This window comes from Nomascus leucogenys, chromosome 18 (genome assembly GCF_006542625.1).
Source record: "Nomascus leucogenys isolate Asia chromosome 18, Asia_NLE_v1, whole genome shotgun sequence".
Taxonomy (NCBI): domain Eukaryota; kingdom Metazoa; phylum Chordata; class Mammalia; order Primates; family Hylobatidae; genus Nomascus; species Nomascus leucogenys.
This window is the reverse complement of record NC_044398.1, coordinates 54,767,325-54,794,943: the sequence shown is the minus strand read 5'-3', so window position 1 is coordinate 54,794,943 and position 27,619 is coordinate 54,767,325. Positions and strand designations below refer to the sequence as shown.

The 27,619-nt window shown below is 38.4% G+C and overlaps 1 protein-coding gene across 3 annotated transcripts in view; it reads right to left on the bottom strand.

Moving 5' to 3' along the window:
• Positions 1–27,619, bottom strand: part of YME1L1 (YME1 like 1 ATPase) — a 45,319-nt gene that overhangs the window by 15,492 nt on the left and 2,208 nt on the right. The window contains exons 2-9 of one of the 3 annotated variants that reach the window (XM_030798888.1): positions 23,498–23,632; positions 22,085–22,254; positions 20,022–20,184; positions 16,952–17,050; positions 9,117–9,267; positions 8,323–8,406; positions 6,158–6,240; positions 994–1,084 (exon numbers count right to left, since the gene is read on the bottom strand). In XM_030798888.1, the coding sequence (XP_030654748.1) occupies positions 994–1,084; positions 6,158–6,240; positions 8,323–8,406; positions 9,117–9,267; positions 16,952–17,041 (499 nt within the window). In that variant the 5' untranslated portion in view covers positions 17,042–17,050; positions 20,022–20,184; positions 22,085–22,254; positions 23,498–23,632. Of the gene's footprint in view, positions 1–993; positions 1,085–6,157; positions 6,241–8,322; positions 8,407–9,116; positions 9,268–10,560; positions 10,671–16,951; positions 17,051–20,021; positions 20,185–22,084; positions 22,255–23,497; positions 23,633–27,619 lie in introns of all 3 variants that reach the window. The other 2 variants (XM_003269388.4, XM_030798887.1) reach the window with 2 other exon arrangements.

Sequence of the window (27,619 nt, the reverse complement as noted above, 5' to 3'; positions counted from 1 at the left end):
AATCTTGGCTCACTGCAACCTCCACCTCCTAGGTTCAAACGATTCTCCTGCCTCAGCCTCCCAAGTAGCTGGGATTACAGGCACCTGCCACCAAGCCCAGCTAATTTTTTTTTTTTTAGTAGAGACAGGGTTTCACCATGTTGGCCAGGCTGGTTGGAACTCCAATGGCCCCTGGTTCAAGACCAGACGGTCTTGAACTCCTGATCTCAAGTAATCCACCCGCCTCCACCTCCTCAAATGCTGGGATTAAAGGCGTGAGCCACTACACCCAGCTAATGTCCTGATTTTAGTATTATTCTGGAGTTATGTAGGAAAATATCCTTATTCTTAAGAAATACACACTTAGGGGTGATTACGTTTACAATTTACTCTCAAATAGTTAAAAATTTATTTATTTACAAATAATTTTTATATTTATATATACATAAAGAGACAAAGTGAATGATTTTTAAAATGGAGCTAGGTTGAGTGTGCTGGCTCATGCCTGCAGTCCTAGTACTTTAGGAGGCCAAAGTGAGTGGATTGCTTGAGCCCAGGAGTTCAAGAGCAGCCTGGGCAACATGGAGTAACCTCATCTCTACAAAAAATACAAAAATTAGCCGGCATGGTGGTGTGTACCTGTGGTCTCAGCTACTTGGGCGGGCCGCCTGAACTCGGGAGGTTGTGGCTACAGCGAGCCATGATTGCATCACTGCACTCAAGCCTGGGTCTAAAAAGGAAGCTAAATATTAAAAATTTGTGAGTCTAGGTAAAGGGTATGAGGAGCATTCTATGTACTATTCTTTTAACTTTAAATTTGAAAGTATATAAAAACTTGCAGTTGGCAAAAAAAAAGGCTGTGGAATTGTATGTTCAGAATGAACATCTATTTTGTAAAATAGCAATTAAGACTTAAACTTTAATCAGTTAAAATTAAAGTAATATAGGTTTTTTTTGTTTGTTTCTTTGTTTTTGTTTTTTCCATCAAATCATGGTAAAGAAAAGATATCTTACCTTTTGGAAGTTTACCTCCAAGAATAGTAAATTTTTGTGGATTTTTCAAGAATTCAACAACTTCCTGTAATTCTTGTTTAGCTTCCTCCACCTAAAGTGACACAATTTTCCAAATAACTTTAGATAATGGACACGTTTGGTTACATTATCAAGGCTTCCCTTTTGAAAATCATAAATTTAATTTGGATATGGAATTAACCTGGCCTTCTCTGTTTCAGTAAAAAAAGCATACAAAAATGGCCCCTTATAAAACACACAAAGGGTTTTCCCCTGACCATTATTTCCTATTAAGCAAAGTCTCCTTACTATCCCCAAAAAAATCATTCTGAACTTTCATTTTCTCAGTGAGAAAACAAAAGTCAAGTACATTGGACAGGGTTAAAAAGAAAGTACCTAGGGAGGAGCATACTAAAACATGAAACATAGCTTCATGCCAAAGGGCATTCTGAAAATGTCCAATTAATGTCAAGATTCACTCATTATTTCAAGAAAAATTCCCAGACATATTTCCAGGAAATACTACACTTATTAAAGAACAAAGTTATGTTTTTTTGTTAGACTTGGAATGATCTAAAGTTATTCTGATTAAATAATTAAAAATGTACTAACGTTTTAATCAAGTTAATGGTTAAAAACATAGCATTTTCTTTTCAGAGTATTTAAAAAAATAGAAAACAAAGCTTTGTCCACTCCTAGGTCCAGGAAAAGCGTGTACATATGTTCACCAAGAGACTTGTATAAGAATAGTCACACCCGTTGTATTTGAACCAAAAACTAGAAATAAACTCAAATGTCCACCCTAAAGTAGTATAACTGCACCGTGTTGTAGTATTCTTATAATGGGATACTATGCAATAAGGATAAATAAACCTCAACTCCAAATAACATAGATAGATCTCACAAACATGTTGAATAAAAGAAGCCTCATACAAAAGAGGATATTCTATATGGATTACATTTATCTAAAATTCAAAAATAGGGAAAATTCACATATAGTATTAGACAGGAAATTGTCCCTAGGTTAGTAACCAGAAGGAGGCATCAAGGAGGTTCTAGGCTTCTGATAACGTTCTGTTTCTTGAGCTGGGTACTTATAACACAGACACGTTGTGAAAATTTATGGATTTGTGCACTATTGTATGAATCAGTTAAACTTCAATGAAATTTATAGTTAAAAAAAGACTTGGCTAGTTTATTAAAAGAGAACTTGAAAGATAATATCCATGTACTAAAAGAAGACTAAAATATATTTGGTCAAAATAATAGATATAATTCCAATTTCAAGTTGAAGGAATAAAGAAGAGATTAAACAATTTAATATTCAAATAAACTATATTCTCTCTCCAAATTCTGTGGCGAGAGAATTCCCACTTGAGGAACATAAGATCTATCAAGGAAAATAGTTAATGGGATCAAGGTAATGAATCAAGTTATTAAAAGCCCTTATTAATATTTTTAAGGCTGTATATATAAGTGTGCCCATATATTCAGAAATTCTAGGCAAGGAAATGACATTCCTATACAAGCTCTTTGAGATTTGGTAAACATTTGTCACAGGAACTACCTAATGGCAAACCTGTTCTAGTAAATGCTACTGAATTACTTTGCTCTATATAAATTTAGGTCTTACAGCAATTATAAAATTGATTCATTTTAGCATGGAAAACTTGGTAAGGATCTACCTTAATTGTGTTGTCTACTTTCACTATGCTTAGTCATCAGCATGGCTTTAGTTTAGTACTCAGAAATCCCCACATTGCAGGACAGGCATGGTGGCTCATGCCTATTACCCCCAGCACTTTGTGAGGCTGAGATGGGAGGACTGCCTGAGCTCAGGAGTTTGAGACCAGCCTGGACAACAAAGTGAAACTCTGTCTCTACACCGCTCCCCCACCCCCCCAAAAAAAGAATAAGAAAAAGATAAATCAGCTGGGCTTGGTGGCTCATGCCTATAATCCCAGCACTTTGGGAGGCAAAGATGGGTGGATCATTTGAGCTCAGGAGATCAAGACCAGCCTGGGCAACACAGCTAAATCCCGACTCTACAAAAAAAAATACAAAAATTAGCCAGGCATAGGGGCACATGCCTGTAGTCCTAGCTACCTGAGAGGCTGAGGCGGGAGGATGGCTTGAGCCCAGGAGGAGGAGGTTGTTGTGAGCTAAGATCACAATACTGCACTTCAGTCTGGGTGACAGAGCCAGACCCTGTCTAGAAAGAATAAAAAAATTAAATTAAAAAATTAGCCAAGTGTGGTGGTGCATGCCTGTGGTCTCAGCTACAAGGGAGGTTAAGGCACGAGGATCACTTGAGCCCAGAAGGTCAAAGCTGCAGTGAGCCAAGATCATGCCATTGCACTCCAGCCTGGGCAAGACAGCGAGATCCTGTCTCAAAAAAAAAAAAAAAAAAAAAATTCTCTCATTCCAAAAGAAGTGTGGTATATTCAGTAACTATGTAAGTACATTACAGGCAGAGAATAACAATGCTGTCTGACCTCAGCCTTAATACAGGCTCAATTTAGAAAAGGCATGCAGACCTCAAACACAATGAGACGGACCCTCCACACTGATGACTGAAGTTTTCAAATAATCACTGCACCAACCTCTTCCTCAATTGTTCCCTTTATACAATTCCAACAGGGTTCATAGCCATTTAAACTGGAAAGGAAAGGAAAGAACTACTTGGTTGTAAAACTATCATGATTCCCAATGCCTTATTCCCCAATAGTCGAGGTTGAAAAAACATGGTTACGTATAAACAGAGACACGAATAAGTAAAGAGGAAAAGCAGAAATAATAACATAACCAATCTCTTCAGAGTTGGAAGAGTCCTCAGATCACGTACTTCAAATCTCTCCTGCGGAAGAATTTCTTCTAAAACACTCCTGAAAGATAATTACCCAGCCACTACAGTTCTCAGAAATCAAATATAATAGAGCAGATATAATGGCAAAGCACAGAGAAGAGCACAGTGTGGTACTAAAGTTGCAGAATTCACATTTGGAAAAGATAAAATAAAAATCAGTAGAAAAACCACTCATTTTGACTTGTCTTAATATAAATTCATGATCCAAAATTTCAAGTGAGCCCAACAGTTTTATTTCCCGTTTCCATTCATTCTCCTATTCCTACACAACTTACTTCCTCCATTAACCACTCATTCCTCCTCTCCCAACCATATTCTCTCTGCTGGTGACCTTGATTCTATCAATTTCCATAACCCCCCATCTAACAGTTTACCAACATTCCAACTTTATTTTGTATTATGAGATAAATTATCTGTGCTCTTCTGTCAGACAAAATCCAAGAATTCTTTGTAATCCTCTATTCCATCTCATTTCTTTCCACCTCTTGTAAACCCACTGCAATCGGAATTTAACCCCTGCAACTCCACTAAAATTGCTCTTTATCAGGTACACCAATGACCTACTGCTAAATCAAATGGTTAGTTCTCACTTGGCCCATTAATAACATTTCACATCGCTGATCACTCCCCTCATCATAGAAATATTTTCTTCCAGGATACCATTCTCACCTAACTCACTGGCAGCTACTTCTCACCTTGGTTCCTGGCTTCTCTTCTCTGTCTTGTGAACCTTTAAGTGCTCTATAACTCAGTATTTAGATCTCTCTTCTGGTTACACTCACTCCCTGGGTGATCTCATTCAAACATGTGGACTTAATTAACATACATATAAATATAATCTCCTATTTTTAATTCTAGCTCAGACCTCTCCCATACCTCCAAAGTGGTATATCCAAGTTACTCAACACTTTCATTTGTATCTCTCACACTTAACATACCTAAAACTAAATTTCTAACCTTTGTCCCCCAGATCTGCTCCACTCACAGCCTTTTAAAACCTCACTAAAGGCCGGGCACGGTGGCTCACGCCTGTAATCTCAGCACTTTGGGAGGCCGAGGCAGGCAGATTACCTGAGGTCAGGAGTTCGAGACCAGCCTGGCTAACATGGTAAAACCCTGTTTCTACTAAAAACACAAAAAATTAGCTGGGCGTGGTGGCTCGCGCCTGTAATCCCAGCTACTCTGGAGGCTGAGGCAGGAGAATCGCTTGAACCTGGGAGGTGGAGGTTGCACTGAGCCGAGATCACGCCATTGCACTCCAGCTTGGGCAACAATAGCAAAACTCCATCTCAAAAACAAAAACAAAAATCTCAGTAAATGTCAATTCTATCCTTCTAATTGTTGAGACCAAAAATCTTGTGGTCCTTTTTGACTCCTCTTTTCTCTTACACCCTACGTTCCAATAAGACATCCTATTAGTTCTACTTTCAAAAATGAACAAGTCAGACACTCTATTACTTCAGAGCCTTTGCACAAACTGTTCCTTTGGTCAGAAATGTTCCTTTCTCAGATAAATGCAGTTTATTCCATCTTCTCCTTCAGATTTTCTTTCAAATGTCACCTTCTCCATCAATCGCACCTTGAACACTCCATTTAAAACTGTAAGCCTTCTCTCAAAACTCCCAATCCTCTTTACCCTGCTCTACTTTTTCCTCCATACACTTTTATTCTTTTAACATACTCTACTTTTTCTTACATGACATTATCAGTGTCCAATTACTGCTTTTAGAGTTTAAACTCTAAGAACGCAGAGATTATTTATTCTATCCCAGCAGCTAAAATAGGGCCTAGCACTTAATAGATACTATTAAATATTTAACAAATTAATCGACTATAAACTAGCATTTATCCATTCTATTCATTCAAGAAATATATATTGTCTAACATGTTTTAGATAGTGGAGTTACAAAGATCAGTAAGAGGTACAGGTAAAGAAGGACCATTTATTAAATATCCACTATGTGTCAAGCACATACATTATCTGTCAGGATCTAAAGTAATTTCTCCAAGGTCTCATAGCTAATAAGTATAAAAATGAATTTCAAACATTAGTCAGCTTGACTCTGAAGTCCACATTCACTCCACTACACCAGGCTGCTCCTTCATAAATTATACTATCCCCTGCCATAAAGCAAGATTTGATCCTTGGCTATTATTATTTATCCCAAAATACTAATGTTTCTAATACTTTTGGATACAATTTTACCTATTCTACAATACATTGTAGAATCAAATATCGACCTTATATAGAGTATCAATTAGAGAATGTATGAAGAAGGCAAGGCAGTCTTCTTAACTTACGCCTTTAACATGTTCAAAGGTGACATTTTTCATCTGGACAGGATCTACTGCAGAATCAAGCCCTGTTGTTGTCCGGAAGCGGACTAAAGGGAAGAAAAGAAATGTTTATATTTGATAGATTAATAACATTCCAATCACCTTATTTTTTAGATGCAAGAAAGCAAAGCCTAGAAAAATTAAATGTCTGTGTGACCTAACTTCACATATCAAATCAGAGCGAGGAATAGAAACTAGGTCTTCTGGATTTCTTTTTTTTCTTTTTCTTTTTTGACGGAGTCTTGCTCTGTTACCAGGCTGGAGTGCAGTGGCACGATCTTGGCTCACTGCAGCCTCTACCTCCCAGGTTCAAGCGATTCTCCTGCCTCAGCCTCCCAAGTAGCTGGGATTTCAGGCATGCGCCACCAAACCCGGCTAATTTTGTATTTTTAGCGGAGACGGGTTTTTGCCATGTTGGTCAGGCTGGTCTTGAACTCCTGACCTCAGGTGATCCACCCGCCTCAGCCTCTCAAAGTGCTGGGATTATAGGCATGAGCCACCACAACCATCTGGTCTTCTGGATTTCTAAACCATCTTCAAAGAGTAAGTGATTCACATTAAAAAGACATATTTCGGCTGCTCTGCCTATGGAGTAGCCATTCTTTTATTCCTTTACTTTCTTAATAAACTTGAAAAAATAAAAAATAATAAAGACTGGGTGTGGTGGCTCACACCTGTAATCCCAGCACTTTGGGAGGCTGAGGCGGGCAGATCACAAGGTCAGGAGATCAAGACCACCTTGGCTAACACAGTGAAACCCCATCTCTACTAAAAATACAAAAAATTAGCTGGGCATAGTGGCGCAAGCCTGTAGTTCCAGCTACTGGGGAGGCTGAGGCAGGGGAATTGCTTGAACCCTAGGAGGCGGAGGTTGCAGCGAGCCGAGATTGCCCCACTGCACTCCAGCCTGGGCAACAGAGCGAGACTCCATCTCAAAAAAAATAAATGAAATTAAATAAAATAAAATGACCTATTTGTACTTTTCAGTTAATAAAATCAAAAATTATTTTCTACTTCTCATTGTAGTATCTAATGATAGAAATCTTAAATCAAAGTTTCTCAAACTTTGGTGTGAATAAAACTCACTTGAGAAATATGTTAATTCTCAGGCCACAGCACAGGGCCCAGGAGAATTTGCATTTTTAACAAACACTTCGATTATTCTAATTGGTCACAGGCCTACACTTTGAAATACACTGCCTTAAAGTTAGCAGAAAACACTGACATACATTAATAAAAATTGAGGCTTAACACATATTATACTTTTCATGTAGTCTTCTTCCTCTGACAACTGTTATTACTTGCCCTCAAATGACCTATCAATTATGACATCATTAAGTCTGACGAGCAAGACAGAAAAAGTCTGATAGGACAGTAAAATATTTGAGATTAATTTTGGAGAACTATTACAAGGATTTCTTAAGTCTTTCCCACTCAGGTAGAAACTTCCAAACTACAGCAGTTATAAATGAGTAAACTGAGCAATTTCTAATTTCCTCAGAAGCCCAAAATACTGTTAAGATAGGCTGAAAAATGAGCTGGCAAAATATGGGGTTAAGAAGAAATGCTTAATAAATCAGGAACACAGAAGCTGGGAAAACAAATTTAAAATAGTAATCCTAGAACGAACACCAATAGTTTTGGCCCACAAAGTATTTTTTAAGAATCTGTACATATCCTTAATATTAAAGAGAATAGAGAACACAGGGTGAAAACTGCACAGTAGTGGAAAAGGTAATTGGAACCACTTAAGTCTGACACTATTGCTTAATTTCAGATAAACAAACTAAAAAAAAGGGAAACATTTAATGTGATTTTATGAATAAACTGAATTTATCTTTGAAATAGAAGACTATTTCAGCTTGTATTGCTATTATAAAATTCTTCTACATAATTTTAAAATTAATTATTTTCCTTTCACCCTGTTGACCAGGATAATTTTTAAATTTTATAGTTGGACAGGTATCATTTTCTAAAAATCTGGGAAACTAACCACTACTAGGAATGAAAGCTTAATTCTAGAACTATAAACATTAATATGTTCTTTCTTTAAGGGTTAGATTAGGCATTAAAAGGAATCATATATTTAAAGGAATAAGAAATAAGTTAGATAAATAAAATGCTTTTACCAGATAAAAATGGGTTTTTTAAAAGTCCATAAATGCCGAATAGCAGCAGAACGAAGAGAATCAGACGGGTTCGCCTTAGGGAATCTAGGAGAGAAAGAAAAAACTTTACATGAAATCACATTAATGAAATATGACAGCTCAATGAAATGCAAATATTAGGTTATTGTTAATAATTATATTTCATCGCATCCAATTTTGGAATCTGGCATTCTTTCTCACAACTGCTATGATTTCCTGTAAGTACCCTATTATCAAAAACTTAAGGCCAAGCATGGTGGCTCCTGCCTGTAATCCCAGCATTTTAAGAGGTCAAGGCAGGAGGATCACTTGATCCCTGGAGTTCAAGACCAGCCTGGACAACATGGCAAGATTCCATCTCTACAAAAATTAGCTGGGCGTGGTGACACACACCTGTGATCCTAGCTACTCAGGAGGCTGAGGTGAGAGGATCACTTGGGCCCAGAAAGTTAAGGATGCAATGAGCCATGATTGCACCACTGCACTCTGGCTTGGGCAATGAAACAAGACTATGTCTCAAAAACAAACACAAACAAAAAACAAAGAAACAAAAACCTTTATGAAGCCATTCACACTTCCTGTTCTCCAATTTGTTTTCTCTCTTGAGAAAGGGAAACCATCAGCAGTATCTCCATTTCTACATAGATTAAGTTACAAATATGGTGGAATTTAATCAATATAGATGGTCTTAGAAAAGTTATTTAAAACTTAAATGTAGGACTATGACTTCCTTTCAGTTACTCTTCTCAAACATGGACGGTGTCAATTCAACTTACCATTGGTTTTTTGTGTGAGTGCTTGAGCTTTCAGAAAACCTTCCGCAAAACCAGTTTTAAATGCATCTTGGTGAGCTTCAGGTATGTTTTTGGTTTTCATAAGTTTGTCCAAACTCTCAACATCTGATCCTCTGTCCCGCAAAAGAAACCCCTGAATACACAAACAACACATCAGTACTGGTTAACGATGCAGTGATACTTCCCAACAATATTGTGACCACTCAAAAAAATTCACTAAAATTCTGTAATTTTTACTGCCAATGTGAAGAAACAGATTAAGACTCAGCAATGAATTAATCAATAACTAGGAAACTAACACTAGATCCTATTCCTGCATCAATCAATTAATAATATAAAGAAAGTGGCATTATTCTCTGCACAAACACCATACTGAAGACAGGTCACATATTATCTTAGGGTTTCATTGGCTTAATGTTCATATCCCTTTATCTTTGCTAGAGGAAAAAATCTCATTAATTTACTAAACATCTACTAAGCACCGTTCATATACTTGGCCTTATATAAGTTCTGAAGATGTAAAGATAAAATAAACCACTGATCTTAAAGTTTTCAGTCTACTGGAAAAAGATATGTAAATAGCTAAGTTTCTTAAATCATTTTGATATTATGTTAGAAGTATTATGTATGGTGGTAAATCAATGCTACCTCAGAGATATAGAAATGGCCTTATAGAGAATAGGACATCTAAAACACAGGGAATAAACACCACTAACAATATGATGGAGGCATGAAACAATAGCCTTCAGTGCTCAAGAACTATAAGCAATCTTATATAAGACTTCAATGCCAACAGAGGAGCAGGGAAACAGAGGGGCATATTGAATGGTGAGAAGAGAAACATGGCAGGTAGAGACCAAAGGATGAAATTCCCAGTGTATCAGGTAGAGGTAAGCAATAAAGCAGACTAATATAACTAGATCATCATTTTAGAAAGATTGATGAGTGGCAGTCTGGAGGCTGGACTGAACGCAGCAAGACTTGAGGCAAGGAGACTAAACAAGTATTCATCAGAGTAATTTAGGCAACAAATAGTTATAGCCTATCTATGGCAGTTGAACAGATGTAAGAAATATTTAGGAGGTTGGATCAACAGGACTTTAGTGGTTAATGGATGTGAGAGGTGAGGCAACATGGACAAACGTAGGTTGATAGCCAGGTTTTTAGCTTGGGTGGATGCTGCTCATTAATACAGAGAACACCTCAACAGGTGTAGGTTTGTGGGAAAAAAATCTAGTAAGTGGAGACGCAAGTCTGGTGCCCAGAAGAGTTAGAGGTATAATGATTACACAGGTTACTAATCCTTTATTATTAGTGGAAAGAAGGAAGAATATCTATCAGCCAACAAAAGAAATCAGATATTGAAGCTCCTCACTCTAACAACTTGAAAATATTTGCTTTTTGGATCATTAAAAGGTCTAATTACCTTCACGAATGATGGCGCTATATTCTGTGTTTCAGCTAATCTCTCGGAGGTAGACTGGAGACGTCGTGTCCTTGATTTCAAAGTTTTAAAACCCCGAGACTGTATGAAAACTAAATAAAACAATACCATTCACTGTCAACTGTAAATTGTTACAGGAAAAGAAAAATGCCTAAGATTCTAAAGTCTGACACCCTACCTGTATATCCTAGTCTATCTAATTTGCCTGACACTTCAGTATGTTTTCCTTTGTTTCCTTCTTTTTTGTAGAGACAGGGTCTCCTTTTATTGCCCAGGCTGGCCTTGAACTCCTGGGCTCAAGCAATCCTCTTGCCTCAGCCTCCCAAAGTGCTGGGATTAGGTCTGAGAGCTTAATCTACCATGCCCAGCCTATGGTTTTTTCTATCGTCCTTTTCTCAAAAGGAACTTTATTTATTTATTTATTTATTTGAGACAGAGTTTCGCTCTTGTTGCCTAGGCTGGAGTGCAAGGCATCGCTGCTCACTGCAACCTCTGCCTCCTGGGTTCAAGCAACTATCCTACCTCAGCCTCCTGACCTCAGGTGATCCACCTGCCTTGGCCTCCCAAAGTGCTGGGATTACAGGCATGAGCCACCACGCCTGGCCTATTTTTTATGTTGATAGGGGATAAAAGTAAATAGAGAAGTCAGAGGGTTATACAATATAATTTAAAAAACTGAGTATCAACTCTGATAAACTGTGATTTAAAAAAAAACAAACCCAACCAAGTAATTAAAATAGATTGAATCTACACAACTGATTTTTACATGTTTTTGGTAATTATGTGTTTTTGAAAAAAAGGTTAAGTGTATCAAATTAGTGTCTTCTAATTTCTCAAGCCCCAATCCCACTTCCCAGAAGTATAACCTGTTAACAATTCTGACTACCCTTGTATGCATGCACATACATGCTCTTTCTATAAAAACTACTCTAGAAATAGTACCTAATTTTTTGCAATTTTCATTTTTCATGCATATTTTTCAGAACAGAACAGTGCATTCAGTTTAATGGCTGTTTATACTTTTCCAATTTATCAGAGTGCAATTCATTCAACCATTTCCCTGAACATTATTTGTTTTCTGGTTTTTATTGCTGGAAACAATACTGTGGTGAACATTCTTGTACATGTATGTCAGCAGATGTAGACTGAATTCCTAAAAGAAACACTGTTAAGGTTTAAATTTTGTTTGACACTAAGAGACTACTTTCTAAAAAAGGCTGTTATCAATTTATGTGCCCACCAATGCTTATGAGTTTCCTTTTCTTCATATCCTTGCCAACACTAAATAACATGAATCTTTCAAATTTGTACAAGTCTGACGGGCAAAAATAACAGTACCTTGCTTTACTTTGCATTTCCCAGATTACAAGTGCGGGAAAATTTTGAAAAGCTTCCTCTGTATTTTTATTGACTATTTTTATTTTTATTTCTTTAGTAAATTGACCATGCATGTCCTTTGCACATTTTTCCATTTTTATTTAGAGAATATGGATGTTACAGATAGTAATCTTTAGTTATATACATTGTAAACATTTATTTTAATGTGTCTTTGTCTTTCGATCTTATACAGTAATTTATTAGGTCAGTGTAGCCATACCTTTGTTGTGTTTTCTGCATTTTAACTTGATTAGAGTTTCACTGCCAAACTAAGATTTTAAAGGTAGTCTACTTACCTCTAATATTTTCAGTTTTATATTTTTGTTTTCAGCCCTTTAACATATTTGGAACTTTTTTTTTGGTATGATGTAAAAAAAGAACTTGATTTTTCCAAAACAGCCACTTAGGCTGATAACATTTGATAATCCATCATTTGCTTATTGATTTAAAATTCTTAATTTTGTTGCACTGACGTATGCCAGCACTAGGTTAAATTTTTTAATTTTAGTTATTTGTAATACTACACTGCTGATTTCCATGGCTAAATATCTGTATTTTCATATACTTAAGTAGGGTAAAATCCCCTTCATTAGTATTCTTTTAACATGTTCTCAGTTATTCCAAATTAAGTTTAAAATCAACTTCTCAATTTCCCAAGTGGGTCATTAGAGTTTTGATTGGGGTTGTATTGACTTTATAAATTCAGGCGTAAATTGATACTGTTATAATACCTAGTTCTTCCAAATAGGATTACAGCCTTCTCTTATTTTATTTCACTCAGTTCATCTTTCATTTCCTTCAGTAAAGGAAGGAAATGTGTGTGTACGTGTGTATATATGTATGTTGTATATTTCTTGCCAGGATGAAACATTTACTGGGTTTTAAAGAAATTGTAAATAAAACTGCTGCTAGAATATAAGAAAGCTACTGATTTTTATGCATTTATCTGGTATGGACAATGCAGTGAACTCTTCAACAGCCTTTTGGATGATTTTCTTGAATTTTCTGGTAAACAATCGTTATCACCTGCAAATTATAATTTTACTCCTTCTTTTGACTTATATATGGCTCATTTAGTTTTCTTTTAAATCATATTGTTCAGAATCTCCAAATTAATGCTGAAAAAAACCAGGATACTCCATGTTTCTCAAATTAACAGGAACACAATAGATGTTTAATAAATTTTAAAAGTTTCCTTCCATTTCTAACTTTCTAAGAGTTTTCAGGAAGCACAACAATTAAAATATATCATGTCTTTTTATCATACATTGAAAGAATGACATTTTTCTTTTCTAATCAATATGATAAATTGACTTACTAATAATCTTAAATCACTTTTGTATTCCTGAATCATGATATAATATTTTTAGCACATTTCTAGATTTGCTTTCTTCAGATTTTATTTGGGATTTCTGTTGTTAAGTGAAACACATCTATTTTGTTCCTCTGTCATGCTTGTGTATGTATATATATACAGACAGACAGACAGACAGACATATATACATATATGTATTTTTTAGATAGGATCTTGCTGTCACTCAAGCTGAAGTATGGCGGCATAATCATAGCTCACTGTAACCTTGAACTTTGGGCTCAAGCAAACCTCTCACCTCAGCCTCCCAAGTATCCAGAACTACAAGGGCATGATACCACGACGGGCTAATTTTTGTTGCTGTTGTTGAGATGTTGTCCAGGCTTGTTTTGAACTCCTGACCTCAAGCGATCATCCCAAAGTGTTGGAATTACAGGTGTGATCCACAGTGCCTGGCCTTATGCTAATACTAACAAGTTTTACTAACAGCAATCTCATGGAATAAATAGGGAAGTCTATTCTTTTTCTTTTTAATAAGGTTTTAAAGTAACAAGAAACTCAAGATTCTAGAAGAATGCAGCCATAAAAACTATCTGAACCTAGTGCCTCTGGGGCAAGGGAACAATATTTTTAAAATACTGTCTTTTAAACTTCATGGTTATTATCCTATCTCTTCTTGGGTTAACTTTGTTAATTTATTGCTTAGATAATTGTCCATTTCAACATATTTTTATTTATGACATATAGTTACACATACTACCTTGCAATTTTAAAACCTTCACATATCCATGGCAATTCCCACTCACTTCTAATACTGTTTGTATTTTCCTGTTGTTTCTTAATCAGAATTGTTAAGTTGTTCCGTTTTGTTTTTTTATACTAAATTTGTTTTTGGTTTAATTAAAACTATTTCCACCTATTATTTTAAAACGTTTGCTTTGTGTGTATTAATTTCTTCTATTATTTTTCAGAAATTCAATTTATTTTCCATCTTTATATCTCGATTTTTTTTTTTTTTGAGATAAAGTCTTGCTCTGTTGCCCAGGATGGAGGCGCCATCTTGGCTCACTGCAACTTCCATCTCCCAGGTTCAAGCGATTATCCTGCCTCAGCTTCCTGAGTAGCTAGGACTAGAGGCATGTGCCACCACGCCCAGCTAATTTTTGTGTATCTTGGTAGAGATGGGGTTTTGCCACGTTGGCCAGGCTGGTCTCAAACTCCTGACCTCAAGCCATCTACCCGCCTCAGCCTCCCAAAGTGTTGGAATTACAGGCGTGAGCCACTGTGTCCAGCCCATCTTGATTTCTTTTCTTCTTCTTTTTTTTTTTTGAGATGGAGTTTCACTCTTGTTGCCCAGGCTGGAGTGCAATGGCGCAATCTCGGCTCACTGCAACCTCCACCTCTGGGGTTCGAGCGATTTTCCTACCTCAGCGTCCTGAGTAGCTGAGATTACAGGCATGCGCCCGGCTAATTTTGTATTTCTTTTTTAGTAGAGAACGGGGTTTCACCATGTTGGCCATGCTGGTCTTGAACTCCCGACCTCAGGTGATCTGCCTGCCTCAGCCTCCCAAAGTGCTGGGATTATAGGCATAAGCCACTGCACCCAACCTGATTTCTCAGTAAATTATGTAACACCCTCAACATCATTTTGTCCTCACCAAAAGAGTCTGATACACAGATTTTCACTGTGGTTCATTACTGAGTGTCTGTAATCTCAGTTTTGATTTCCATTCAGTCGTGAGACATTTAGAAAAGGGTTTTAAAAATTTCAAGTATTTAGGTTTTTTTTTTTTTTTGAGACGGAGTCTTGCTCTGTTGCCAGGCTGGAGTGCGGTGGCGTGGTCTCGGCTCACTGCAACCTCCACCTCCTGGGTTCAAGTGATTCTCCTGCCTCAGCTTCCCAAGTAGCTGGGATTACAGGCACACACCACCATGCCTGGCTAATTTTTGTATTTTTAGTAGAGATGGGGTTTCACTATGTTGGCCAGGCTGGTCTTGAACTTCTGACCTCGTGATCCACCCTCCTTGGCCTCCCAAAGTGCTGGGATTACAGGCGTGAGCCACTGTGCCCGGCCGTATTTAGGTATTTTTTTAAGCTGTCTTTTCTGTTACTGGATTTTTAGCTTTATTTTCTGACATTGAGAGAATCTGACCTCAGACTTACAACATTAGGAAAATTTATTAAGATAGTTTTCATGCCCTAGGTAACACATGCTCAGTTTTTATAAATCTTCCAACAATAGCTAAAAACGTATCAGCTGTCTTCTTCTGTCTTTTGCATTAACTATTTCTTTAGAGGGTTATTAGTCTCTTTGCTGAACTTGGTGCCTCCCTTTTATGCTTTAAGTTTTCCTCAAATATGTGGATTCTTGGTAATCCATTTGTATTTATAAATAAGAATACAGTGATCAGGGCCTGGCGCCGTGGCTCACGCTGTGATCCCAACACTTTGGGAGGCCAAGGCAGGCGGATCACCTAAGGTCAGGAGTTCCGAGACCAGCCCAGCCAACATGGCAAAACCCTGTCTCTACTAAAAATACAAAAATTAGCTGGGCCTGGTGGTGGGAACCTGTAATCCCAGCTCCTCAGGAGGCTGAGGCAAGAGAATTGCTTGAACCCAGGAAGTGCCATTGCACTCCGGCCTGGGTCACAAGAGGAAAACTCCATCTCAAAAACAAAACAAAACAAACACAGTCATCAGTATTGACTACAAACGGGTATCCTCAACACTAGCAAAAGTAAATATATTCAGAATATAAAACATGGACTATGCTGAATGAGCAGAATACCTTTAGTGAATGTGTAATTCAAAACCAAAGTAATCTGGCATGCTATCTTCTTTCTTTCCTTGGCATCAATGCTCAAACCAGGAGTCTCCACAGACAGACGTCCCTCAACACACACACACATACACACACACACACACACACACACACACACAGACGTCTTATTAGAAAAGTGTTTTTTGCTAATTTATCTAAAGGTTAAAGGCCATATCTGTACTGTGATTGGCCCATTTCTGGCAATCTTCAACTGTTTATTCCATCCCATCCCAGAGCCCAATTTTACTGGATCTGGGAGTGGGGTTTTTCCTGAGTTCTACTACTGGAAGCAGAAGTACTTACCTCTTTCATGACACCATTAGTCCCATGAAGGTAGAAAACATGTCTTTTTCATTTACAGTGATCACTATCACCTGACATCTATCACTAGTGCCTTGTATTCAAAAATTATATGAATAAATGCAAATTTGATTTTACTGTCAATTTGATGTCACCTATTTTACAACTTACTGAAAGTCCTCAAATTTCTGGTCCATTAACGAAAACTTTCTGTTGTTGCTCTTTTTTTTCTCATATATATACATATAAAATTAATTTCAATGGGCTTTTGAAAGTGAGGATGAGTAAGCAAATGTGCTTAGTCATTTATCTTGAAACAAGTGTAGATAAGTTCCCTGGAGTTTGATTTATTGTGGCACTATCACGCTCAAAATTTAGCTCCTATATATTTTCCAGATTAAAAATTATACAGAAGTACCCAAACTCATCAATTCCAAATACTCTTTAGGTCCTGTGAATTGCAAATCAATGTTTAGAATCATTAATGCCATTAAGAAAGACAAATCAGACTATAGTAAATAAATATATATTTTTTCCAAAATTTATGGTTGTTGCTTCATACCTGGCCAGTACTGAAGATCTGAACAAATGCTTTGAAGAGCTCTTGAATGATGTTGATACAAGCAAGAGGAACGTAACGTACTAAATACATCTAAGTTACCTGGAGGGAAATTGCAAAAAGTAAATTTTCTAATTTCCAAACCAAAAAACAAAAATCCTATGAAATATAAATAATTCTATCAAATATTAGGGAAATCACAATATGAGTTTCAACTTTTATTTATCCATGATATGACTGCTTTTATGAAAATATCTAAAGCATTGCTAATTTAACTACCTTACATCTCACAGTTCTTCCATTTACTAGCTATCACTTGTTGGTTACATTATCTTTATTTATTTATTTTTTTTGAGACGGAGTTTCACTCTGTTGCCCAGGTTGGAGCGCAGTGACACAATCTCGGCTCACCGCAAGCTCCGCCTCCCGGGTTCACGACATTCTCCTGCCTCGGCCTCCCGAGTAGCTAGCTGGGACTACAGGCGCCTGCCACCATGCCCGGCTAATTTTTTGTATTTTTAGTAGAGATGGGGTTTCACTGTGTTAGCCAGGATGTGGTCTCGACCTCCTGACCTCGTGATCCGGCCGCCTCGGCCTCCCAAAGTGCTGGGATTACAGGCGTGACCCCCACCGCGCCCGGCCTACATTATCTATTTTATCTCTCGTACAAATGTAGCTGCTAATGAAACTAAATTCAAATTAACAGTGATTAAAGATGGCCCAGTGGTGGCTCACGCCTGTAATTCCAGCACTTTGGGAGGTGGAGGTGGGTGGATCACCTGAGGTCGGGAGTTTGAGAGCAGCCTGAGCAACGTGGAGAAACCCCATCTCTACTAAAAATACAAAATTAGCCGGGTGTGGTGGCACATGCCTATAATCTCAGCTACTTGGGAGGCTGAGGCAGGAGAATCACTTGAATCCGGGAGGCAGAGGTTGTGGCGAGCTGAGATCGTGCCACTCCCGCCTGGGCAACAAGAGTGAAACTCCGTCTCAAAAACAAAACAAAACCAGTGATAAAAGATGTACTGTGTTTAAGGCCGAGCGCGGTGCCTCACGCCTGTAATCCCAGCGCTTTGAGAGGCTAAGGCGGGCAGATCATGAGGTCAGGAGATACAGACCATCCTGCCTAACGCGGTGAAACCTTGTCTCTACTAAAAATACAAAAATTAGCCAGGCGTGGTGGTGGATGCCTGTAGTCCCAGCTGCTTGGGAGGCTTAGGCAGGAGAATGGCGTGAACCGGGGAGGCAGAGCTTACAGTGAGCCGAGATTGCCCCACTGCACTCCAGCCTGGTCAACAGAGCGAAACTCGTCTCTTTAAAAAAAAACAAAAAAACAAAAAACGATGTACTGTGTTTAGGCTAAAATTACTTTTAGTTAAGAACATAAAGAGATAAAGAACTGCTGTTTCTTAGAGACAATTTCAAAAGCTCTAATGGTATAAAAAAACACTGTAATTCATAGCTACTATTATCTTTCCCTTATAAAGCTTCCCTAGTCATTGGGTAAAAAGGAAGGTCAAGCCATGAATACTTCACTGATCCTTCCTAACTGCTTCTCTTGACTATTGTGTCTCATCCTATTTTACATCCAAGATCCTAGGGAAAAGGTCATCAGCAGCAACAGCAGAAATAAACAGTGGTTATCATCTATTTGTGTGTCTCAGTTAGAATTTAGGGACTTTTCAAGGTCCCTTAGCATTCCAGTCAAAAAATCCCTTCCTAATAGCTCTGCCTGCCTAAACCTAGCAAGCAGCTGGTGGTATGAGGAACGATCTTAAGAGTAAATGTAAATATGCAGACTAGAAGAGCAGTAGGAATAATCATAATAACATAATAACAAAAAGAATTTTATTCTATTGAACGCTTAGTATGGGCCAAATATTTTATAAGAAGGCAAATTTAGGCAGAGGCAAACTTTCAGTCTAAGCCCCCAAGCTCAAAACCATTTCATTTTTTCCTCACACTTAGGGTTTTTTATGTCCTTACACTGAAATAAAGGCAAAGGAAGAGTAAAGAATTAATTAATGAATTAAGTTTATGCAAAGGACAGCTTCAAATTAAACCTTCATTATAAACTATTCAAACCTGCTATTTTGTTCCTGGACTTTTATGGCCTGTTTAAGTGCCATCCAAAGAAAAACTCATAAAGTTGACATCCCTTTTCAGACTAGTATGAACCCACTTATTATACTACCATACTGTTACGAGATTCAAATAAAAAAAATATGTAGACATTCCACAAAAGGGATAATAACTGTTTTTTTAATCAATGTATTCTCAAAGATTAAGTATGTTTCCTGGAATTAAATGTGTGTCACCTAAAATTAAAACAAACACCGCCCCCCATTCTGCTAAATGCAATGTGGTATGCTGGATCAGATCCTGGAAAAGAAAAAGGACACTTGCAGAGAACTAGTGATTTGGTGAAAATAAATTTTGTTGAAATTCAAATAGTCTGTAGTTTAGTTAAAAATACTGTACCAATGTTAGGCCGGGTACGGTGGCTCATGCCTATAATCCCAGCACTTTGGGAGGCTGAGGCGGGTGCATCACGAGGTCAGGAGATCAAGATCATCCTGGCTAACACGGTGAAACTCCGTCTCTACTAAAAATACAAAAAATTAGCCGGGCGTGGTGGCAGGTGCCTGTAGTCCCAGCTACTCGGGAGGCTGAGGCAGGAGAATGGCATGAACCCAGGAGGCGGAGCTTGCAGTGAGCTGAGATTGCACCACTGCACTCCAGCCTGGCTGACAGAAGGAGACTCCGTCTCAAAAAAAAAAAAAAAAAAAATTGTACCAATGTTGATTTCCTAGTTTTAACAAATGTAACATGGTTATGTAAGATGTCAAAATTAGTGGAAGCAAAATTCTGTACTATCTTTGCAACTTTCCTGTAAATCTAGTATTATTCCAATTTGAAAAATTGCAAAAAAAACAAAACAAAACAAAACAAAAACCACCTTAGGAAGGAACCCAGCCCACAGTAAATGCTATTCTAAAAGCTAATAAATGGTATCTATAATTATTAATAGTGCTAAAATATTTAATTGGAACAAAAAAATACATTAACATACCATATTTATTTTCAAAGAAGGATTGTGCAGAGACATGGGATGTATGCCAATGGGAAGAAATGTTTTTGCCTTTACAAAATCCAGGAAGTAGATTTTCTACCAGCTGATCAATCTGTCCAATTTTTAATTCAGATAATCCAAGGTCCCTTAAGTTAAGTGAAGGCTGTAAAAGATTGGGTCAACCAGGTATGCATTAATATTATCAAGATATTTAACCTAAGGAGTACATATTATCAGTTAAAACAATTAGATTTTAAAAGTCTAACAAATATATTTCCTTTTTTAATATTTAAAAATAAATTGATGCAAATATTTTTACAGTTCATTTTACTGAGATCAATCGTATGATGTTTGACATAGGTTAAAAAATTATATTCCTAATGGTATCCTTAAATAAAGAGATGACATTTCAGCATGAATGAGAAAAACTTTTTTTTTTTTTAAATCAAACCCAAACCACTACTGTCCTAAGCATTATGGTTCACAGAATCAAGTGAAATGTATGCTATTTTTTCCTTCTCTCCATACAAGGGTACTCTGATCAAGAGCTAGTCTATCAACTATTGATCAAGCACTTATAATGACAAGAGTGTAAGAGTAACTACCTGCAGGGTTACAAAGTATGCTACATAAGGTCCGGGGGATTTTCCCCAACAGTGTAGAACTGATTGGAGGATAATAGTAAGGTTCTTGAATTGGGGAAATTCCATTCAAATGATAATCCTCACCAGTCCATGGAGCTTTTAAGCCCCTAAGCGGCCATAAACAAAAGCCCACTTGACAAAGGAATGGTATGCTTGGTTACCATAGGACATCTCACTCCTCTGGCCTCATTGCTTAGATCCTTCCTTGAACTCAGAGGTTCTAAAGTTACCCATATCTTCTAATAAGGAAGAAAATTAAAGTCAAAACTGTGTGAAAATCAGGCAAAAAAAAAGTCTAAAAATCACAATTATGTGTAACATATACCCACTTTTAAACAACAGGATAGGGATTATTTTTTTGTCCACATGAGCGGAAAGAGAGGCACTTAAAGGCAAGTAACAATTACATGTTACTCAAACCCAAAACAGCTAAGGTGGGAGGATCGTTTGAGGCCAGGAGTTTGAGACCAGCCTGGGCAACATGGTAAGACATCATCTTGATGAAAAATTAAAAAATTAGCTGGGCATGGTGGTATGCGCCCGCAGCACCAGCTACTCAGGAGGAATGTCTGACCCCAGGAGCTGGAGGTTGCAGTGAGCTATGATAGCGTCACTGCACTTCAGCCTGGGCTACAAAGGGGAGACCCTGTCTCTAAAAATAAAGTTTTTTTTAAAAGAGGCATGGACACGGATTATATAGCTCTAGACTGATGTCTGGGAATATGGTACTTTTTTAATTAGCTATAACTCATATTCTTAGAATTCATTTTCTTAATACTAACATAACTATAAAAATACACCTTATTTCCTAATAGTAAGGATCAAAGGCAGAGATCATGTCTTACTCATCTACATATCCTAGCATACATGACAGCACATAGTAAAAGACAGTTAAAGGCATGATGAAATAAAATACTTAAAAGTACTTTTTAAGCTATTAAAAATGATGAAGGTGGCTTAGGGACGGGGGCAAACAAAAAGCCATTCAAGGGTCTGGAATATCTCAAAAAATTCAAGGAAAGAAAAAATTAAAGAGATAGGTTATGGCCAAACTGTAAAGAGCCATGTTTGAATTTAATTCTCTAAGTAATATGATTAGTTCCATCTTATGGAAGAAAATGGAGAACTAAGGAAGATAGACTGGCCTAGCATGGTGGTCAAGCCTGTAATCCCAACACTTTGAGAGGCTGAGGTGGGAGGACTGCTTCAGGCCAGGAGTTCGAGATCAGCCTGGTCAAGAAAGCAAGACCCTGTCTTTACAAAAAATTTAAAAATGATAAAACAAAGAAACTGGACTGGATGAGAGAGAAGGCTGATGGAACAAGTGAAAGATGGCAAGAACCTGAACTAAGCCGTGACTAAGAACGATGGACAAAACGAATCATAGACAACAGGCATTTGGAGAAACCCGCAGTGTACAGGGATTGAGAGGGAGAAGGGTTCTGGTTCTGGTGCCAGTTATCGGTCGTGTCCAAGCTCTTCTTCATCCTTTTTGCTGGCTCCATGAACATGGATCTCTATCCTTTGAATATTTTTCCTTTGCCAATTGAAACAATGTTAAGCTTCGTCAGGAAGTCACTGAACATACACTGTAGGAAGAGAGGTTTTGATTCCTGGTTGTGGTATGCTCTTTCAGCAGGTTCCTGTCTGTAACACCCATGGTTTCTATAGCATCTGGCTCCTGTCAATTGTGTAGTTTCACCAAACCCTGGCTCCTGGAGTGCACAATGGCCAGCAGGACCTAGCAGCTTCCCCTGGCGCCACTCCTGTAACAGCTTCTCTAGTAGGACACATCCCCAGGAACAGCTTTTCCCAGTATCCTAGAGGGCAGACTTCCCAGATTTCCAGCACGTTACCCTGGCATGACATCGCAGCAACTTTTCTACCATTCAGTGAGCCAAGGCCATGCCTTCGCCAACAATGTCAGGATCTCAGCCCTGGGGGTGGAGAACTCTTCCTGACTCTATCTCAGCCCTAGAAGTATGAGCTGCTCCCTAAATCTGCTGGTCCTTTTTTATTTTTTTAAGAGTTTTCTTTACTTCTTAAATCCCTACCTATTCCACTTCCCTGTAAAAACAGGGTTTTTTTTTTTTTCTAGATTAAACCAAAAACTGAGATTACGTTTTTATATTTATTTATTTTTGAGACAGAGTCTTCTTGTCACCCAGGCTGGAGTGCAGTGGTGCGATCTTGGCTCACAGCAACCTCTGCCTCCTGGGCTCAAGCGATTCTCCTGTCTCAGCCTCCCGAGTAGCTAGGACTACAGGCGCATGCCACCACACCTGGCTAATTTTTGTATTTCTAGTAGAGGTGGGATTTCACCATATTGGTCAGGCTAGTCTTGAACTCCTGACCTCAGGTGATCCTTGAACAACACAGATTAGAGCTGCACAGATCCACAGATACATGGACTTTCTCCGGTCTCTGCCACCAGAGGCAGCAAGACCAACCCCTCCTCTTCCTCCTCAGCCCATTCAACTTGAAGATAATGAAGATCTTTATGATGGTCCACTTCTACTTCATGAATGGTAAATATATTTTCTCTTCGTTATGATTTTCTTAATAACATTTTCCTTTCTCCATCTTACTTTATTGTAAGAATACAGTACACAATACATAAAATATACGAAATAATATGTTAATGGACCCTTTATTTTATCGGCAAGGCTTCCCGGTCAATAGTAGGGTATTGGTAGTTAAGTTTCTCAGGAGTCAAAAATTATACTCAAATTTTTGACTACAGGGGAGGGACAATATCCTTAATTCTTCATTTGTTTAGGGGTCAACTGTATATCAAAAAGGCTTTCTCACACAACCAGGATAAAGACTTACCTCACTGCTGGGAGCCTCATGCTCAGGAACTACATCTCGATGCTGGTTTTGAGAAACTGACACTCCACTGAGAGAAAGAGAAGTGTTTTTTGGTGTATGGAAGGCATTGATGAGATGACTCAGAGGAACTGTAACCTAGAAAAAGATAAAAGTTAAAAATTAAGTAGTTTTTTTTTTTTTTTTTTAATAAACAGAACAATCTCCTTTTTCTTGTCAGGATTTGTTAAAGAGTTAAAGGTACATTATATATCAACCCTGTATACTAAAAACTGTAAGTACTCAGATTTACTGCTGGTGAGATGAAAATTGGTATATGCTTTCAGGATATTATTCTCAATATGTAAATCAAAAATATCAAAAATACATACATTTCTTGTTTGTAGCAATCCACCTTCTAGGAATTTATTCTAAGGAAATAATCTGACAAGTACTTGCACGTGCACAGAGAATAACTCTCATCGAAACATTTTAAAAATAGTAGAAAGCTGGAAACATCCAGCATTAGGGGAGTGGCAAAATAAATGATACCACCGGTCGGGTGCAGTGGCTCACACCTGTAATCCCAGCACTTTGGGAAGCCGAGGCGGGCAGATCACTTGATGTCAGGAGTTCAAGACCACCCTGACCAACACAGTGAAACCCCATCTCTACCAAAAAATACAACAATTAGACAGGTGTGATAGTGTGCGCCTGTAGTCTCAGCTACTTGGGAGGCTGTGGTAGGAGAATTGCTTGATCTCAGGAGGCGGAGGTTGCAGTGAGCTGTGATCATGCCACCGCACTCTAGCCAGGGCAACAGGGTGAGACCTGTCTCCAAAAAAAAAAAAAAAAAAAAAACTACCACAGAATGAAATACATCCAACATTAAAAAAAAATAGTAAGTAGGCCGGGAACGGTGGCTCACGCCTGTAATCCCAGCACTTTGGGAGGCCAAGGCAGGTAGATACCTGATGTCAGGAGTTCGAGACCAGCCTGGCCAACGTGGTGAAATCCCATCTCCACTAAAAATACAAAAAAATTGGCCAGGAAAGGTGTTGGGTGCCTGTAATCCCAGATACTTGGGAGGCAGAGGCAGGAGAATCACTTGAACCTGGGAGGCGGAGGTTGCAGTGAGCCAAGATCATGCCATTGCATTCCAGCCTGGGTGACAAGAGCAAAACTCCATCTCAAAATAAATAAATTTAAAAAAAATGAAAACAAAAGAACACTTGAGCCCAGGAGGTTGAAGCTGCAGTGAGCTATCATGCCACCACACTCCAGCCTGAGTGACACAGCAAGACCCTGTCTCAAGAAAAAAAAAAATTTACTTAATAAATATTTGTTGAGTAAATGAATAAATTAAATGGGTTCTTATTATATACCAGGTTTAGTACTATAGGCTTTACTTATATCATCCCATTTAATCCTCAAACAGCTGTAATAATGAGTAACAATTATACTTCTTGTTACGGTTCTGTCAGAGACTTTTGAACCAGAGTGACTCTATCTGGAGTAGGGGCAAAATGAGGGTAAATGAGGCTGAGACCTACTGGGCTGCATTCCCAGGAGGTTAGGCATTCTAAGTCACAGGATGAGATAGGGTGTGGGCACAAGATACAGGTCATGAAGACTGTAATGATAGAACGGGTTGTAGTAAGGAAGCCAGCCAAATCCCACCAAAACCAAGATGGAGAGGAGAGTAACCTCTGCTAGTCCTCACTGCTCATTATGTGCTAATTATAATGCATTAGAATGCTAAAAGACACTCCCATCAGACCATGACAGTTTAAAAATGCCGTGGCAACGTCAAGAAGTTACCCTATGTGGTCTAAAAAGGGGAGGAACCTTAGGGGGTCCCCCTTTCCCTGAAAACTTATGAATAATCACACATTGTTTAGCATAAAATCAAGAAATAACTAACTGTAGGTATCCTTCGTGGAGAAGCCCAAGCAGCTCCTCTGCCTACGGAGTACCCCATTCTTTACTCCTTTACCTTCTTAATAAACTTGCTTTCACTTTATAGACTGTCTCACCTTTTTTTTTTTTTGAGATGGAATCTCGCTTTGTCACCTAGGCTGGAGTGCAGTGGTGCAATCTCGGCTCACTGCAACCACCGCCTCCTGGGTTCAAGTGATTCTCCTGCCTCAGCCTCCCAAGTAGCTGGGACTACAGGCGCTGGCCACCACGCCCAGCTATTTTTTTGTATTTTTAGTAGAGACGGAGTTTCACCATGTTAGCCAGGATCTTGATCTCCTGACCTCGTGATCTGCTCGCCTCTGCCTCCCAAAGTGCTGGGATTACATGCGTGAGCCTCCGCGCCCGGCGACTCTCTCGAATTCTTGTGCGAGATCCAAGAACCGTCTCTTGGGGTCTGGATCAGGGCCCACTTCCAGTAAAAATTCCAGTGTTTATCTCCTTCAAAACTCAAGTTTGAGTTGAGAAGAATGGCAAACTTAGTTGCCACTGTAATCCTGTTAAGAGGTGGAAACTTTAAGAGGCATTTAGTTCAGGAGGGCTCTGCCCTCATCAATGGACTAACGCCATTATTGCGGGGTACAGGCCATTTAATAGATGAAGACAACAAAGATTTAGAATCTGACTCAAAATTCCAGACTTCTCATCCCATGGATATTGATATACAAATAAATTCGTGACATACTAACGAATAAAGCTGACTGTAAAACTACCTTAAGTATGCATACCCGTGGCTGGGCGCGGTGGCTCACGCCTGTAATCCCAGCACTTTGGGAGGCAGAGACGGGCAGATCACGAGGTCAGGAGATGGAGACCATCCTGGCTAACATGGTGAAACCCCACCTCTACTAAAAATACAAAAAATTAGCCGGGTGTGGTGGCGGGCGCCTGTCGTCCCAGCTACTTGGGAGGCCGAGGCAGGAGAATGGCCTGAACCCAAAAGGCGGAGCTTGCAGTGAGCGGAGATCGCGCCACTGCACTCCAGCCTGGGCGACAGAGCGAGACTCCATCTTAAAAAAAATAAAATAAAAAGGAGGCATACCCGTATTTGTCTATAGAAAAAAATGTGTGAAAGAATTTATTCCAAGATACATATCCCTGAGTAATGAGATTATGGGTGATCTTATTTATATTTTCAGCATTTTTAGCAAAAAAACATGGATTTGTTTTAAGGCTAGTCAAGTGAAGCAATGTATCATTTTTAGAGTCAGAAAGAAACTGTAAGTTCCTTACAGACTGGGGGCAGTAAAAAGAAAAAAAAATAAACAGTAACTTCTTTTGAAACTTTAAAAATAATCAAATCATTTCAAGATACATATTTTCTACCTCTTTGAAAAGATTTATTTGAATTAGTTATATCTCTTTTCTTTCACAAAAGGATTTAGGATTGGGCTCTTCTCAATGAAAAAGTTCGTTTTCTGTGTCTTCCTTTTTACCATTTAATTTCAAGTGTATTCAACCAATTAAGCAACCAGGAATTCCAAATGTGTTACCATCTTTCAAAGCAAGAAATGCCTGAGAGTCCTCACTATATTTGAGCCCCGTTAAGACTGCCTAGGGTACATAAAAATCCCTTTATCATCTCTACCAACATCACATACTACTAACTGTCCATTCAGTTGATGGTAAATTCTCCTAAAATCAGGCCTCTTGATGTGAACTAAGGCAAAGAGTTGAGTTTCAAAAACTTTAATACCATATTCAATAGGCCATGTCAGACTTCTTTTTCAAACAATTACTAGGACTTCTCCAGACACTGCCATCTTGGTAAATAGCACCTTCAATGCATTCATCTGATCAAACCCAGAAACACCTCTCCCCATCATCTCTCTTATCTGATCTCTCATGCAATTCCACTTTCTTCAAAATGTATCTCATTCCCTTCTTTCCATAACCACTGCAACCGCTTTAATTGGGGGGAGGGGGCCGTATTTTTAACTGATAACATCTTCCACTCTTGCCCTCTCCTATTCTCCATATAGCAAAAGCCAGTCATCTCCTAAAAATGAAAATCTAATCATGTTTTAAAACTTTCAATGGTTCCCAATACATTTAAAATGAAATCAGCCATAATATATCCTTTACTCCCTGTATGATCTGCCTCAAGTCTTTTCTCCAATCTCTTCTGTCACTACCCCCTTTAATTACTATGCTCTAGCCACACTAGCC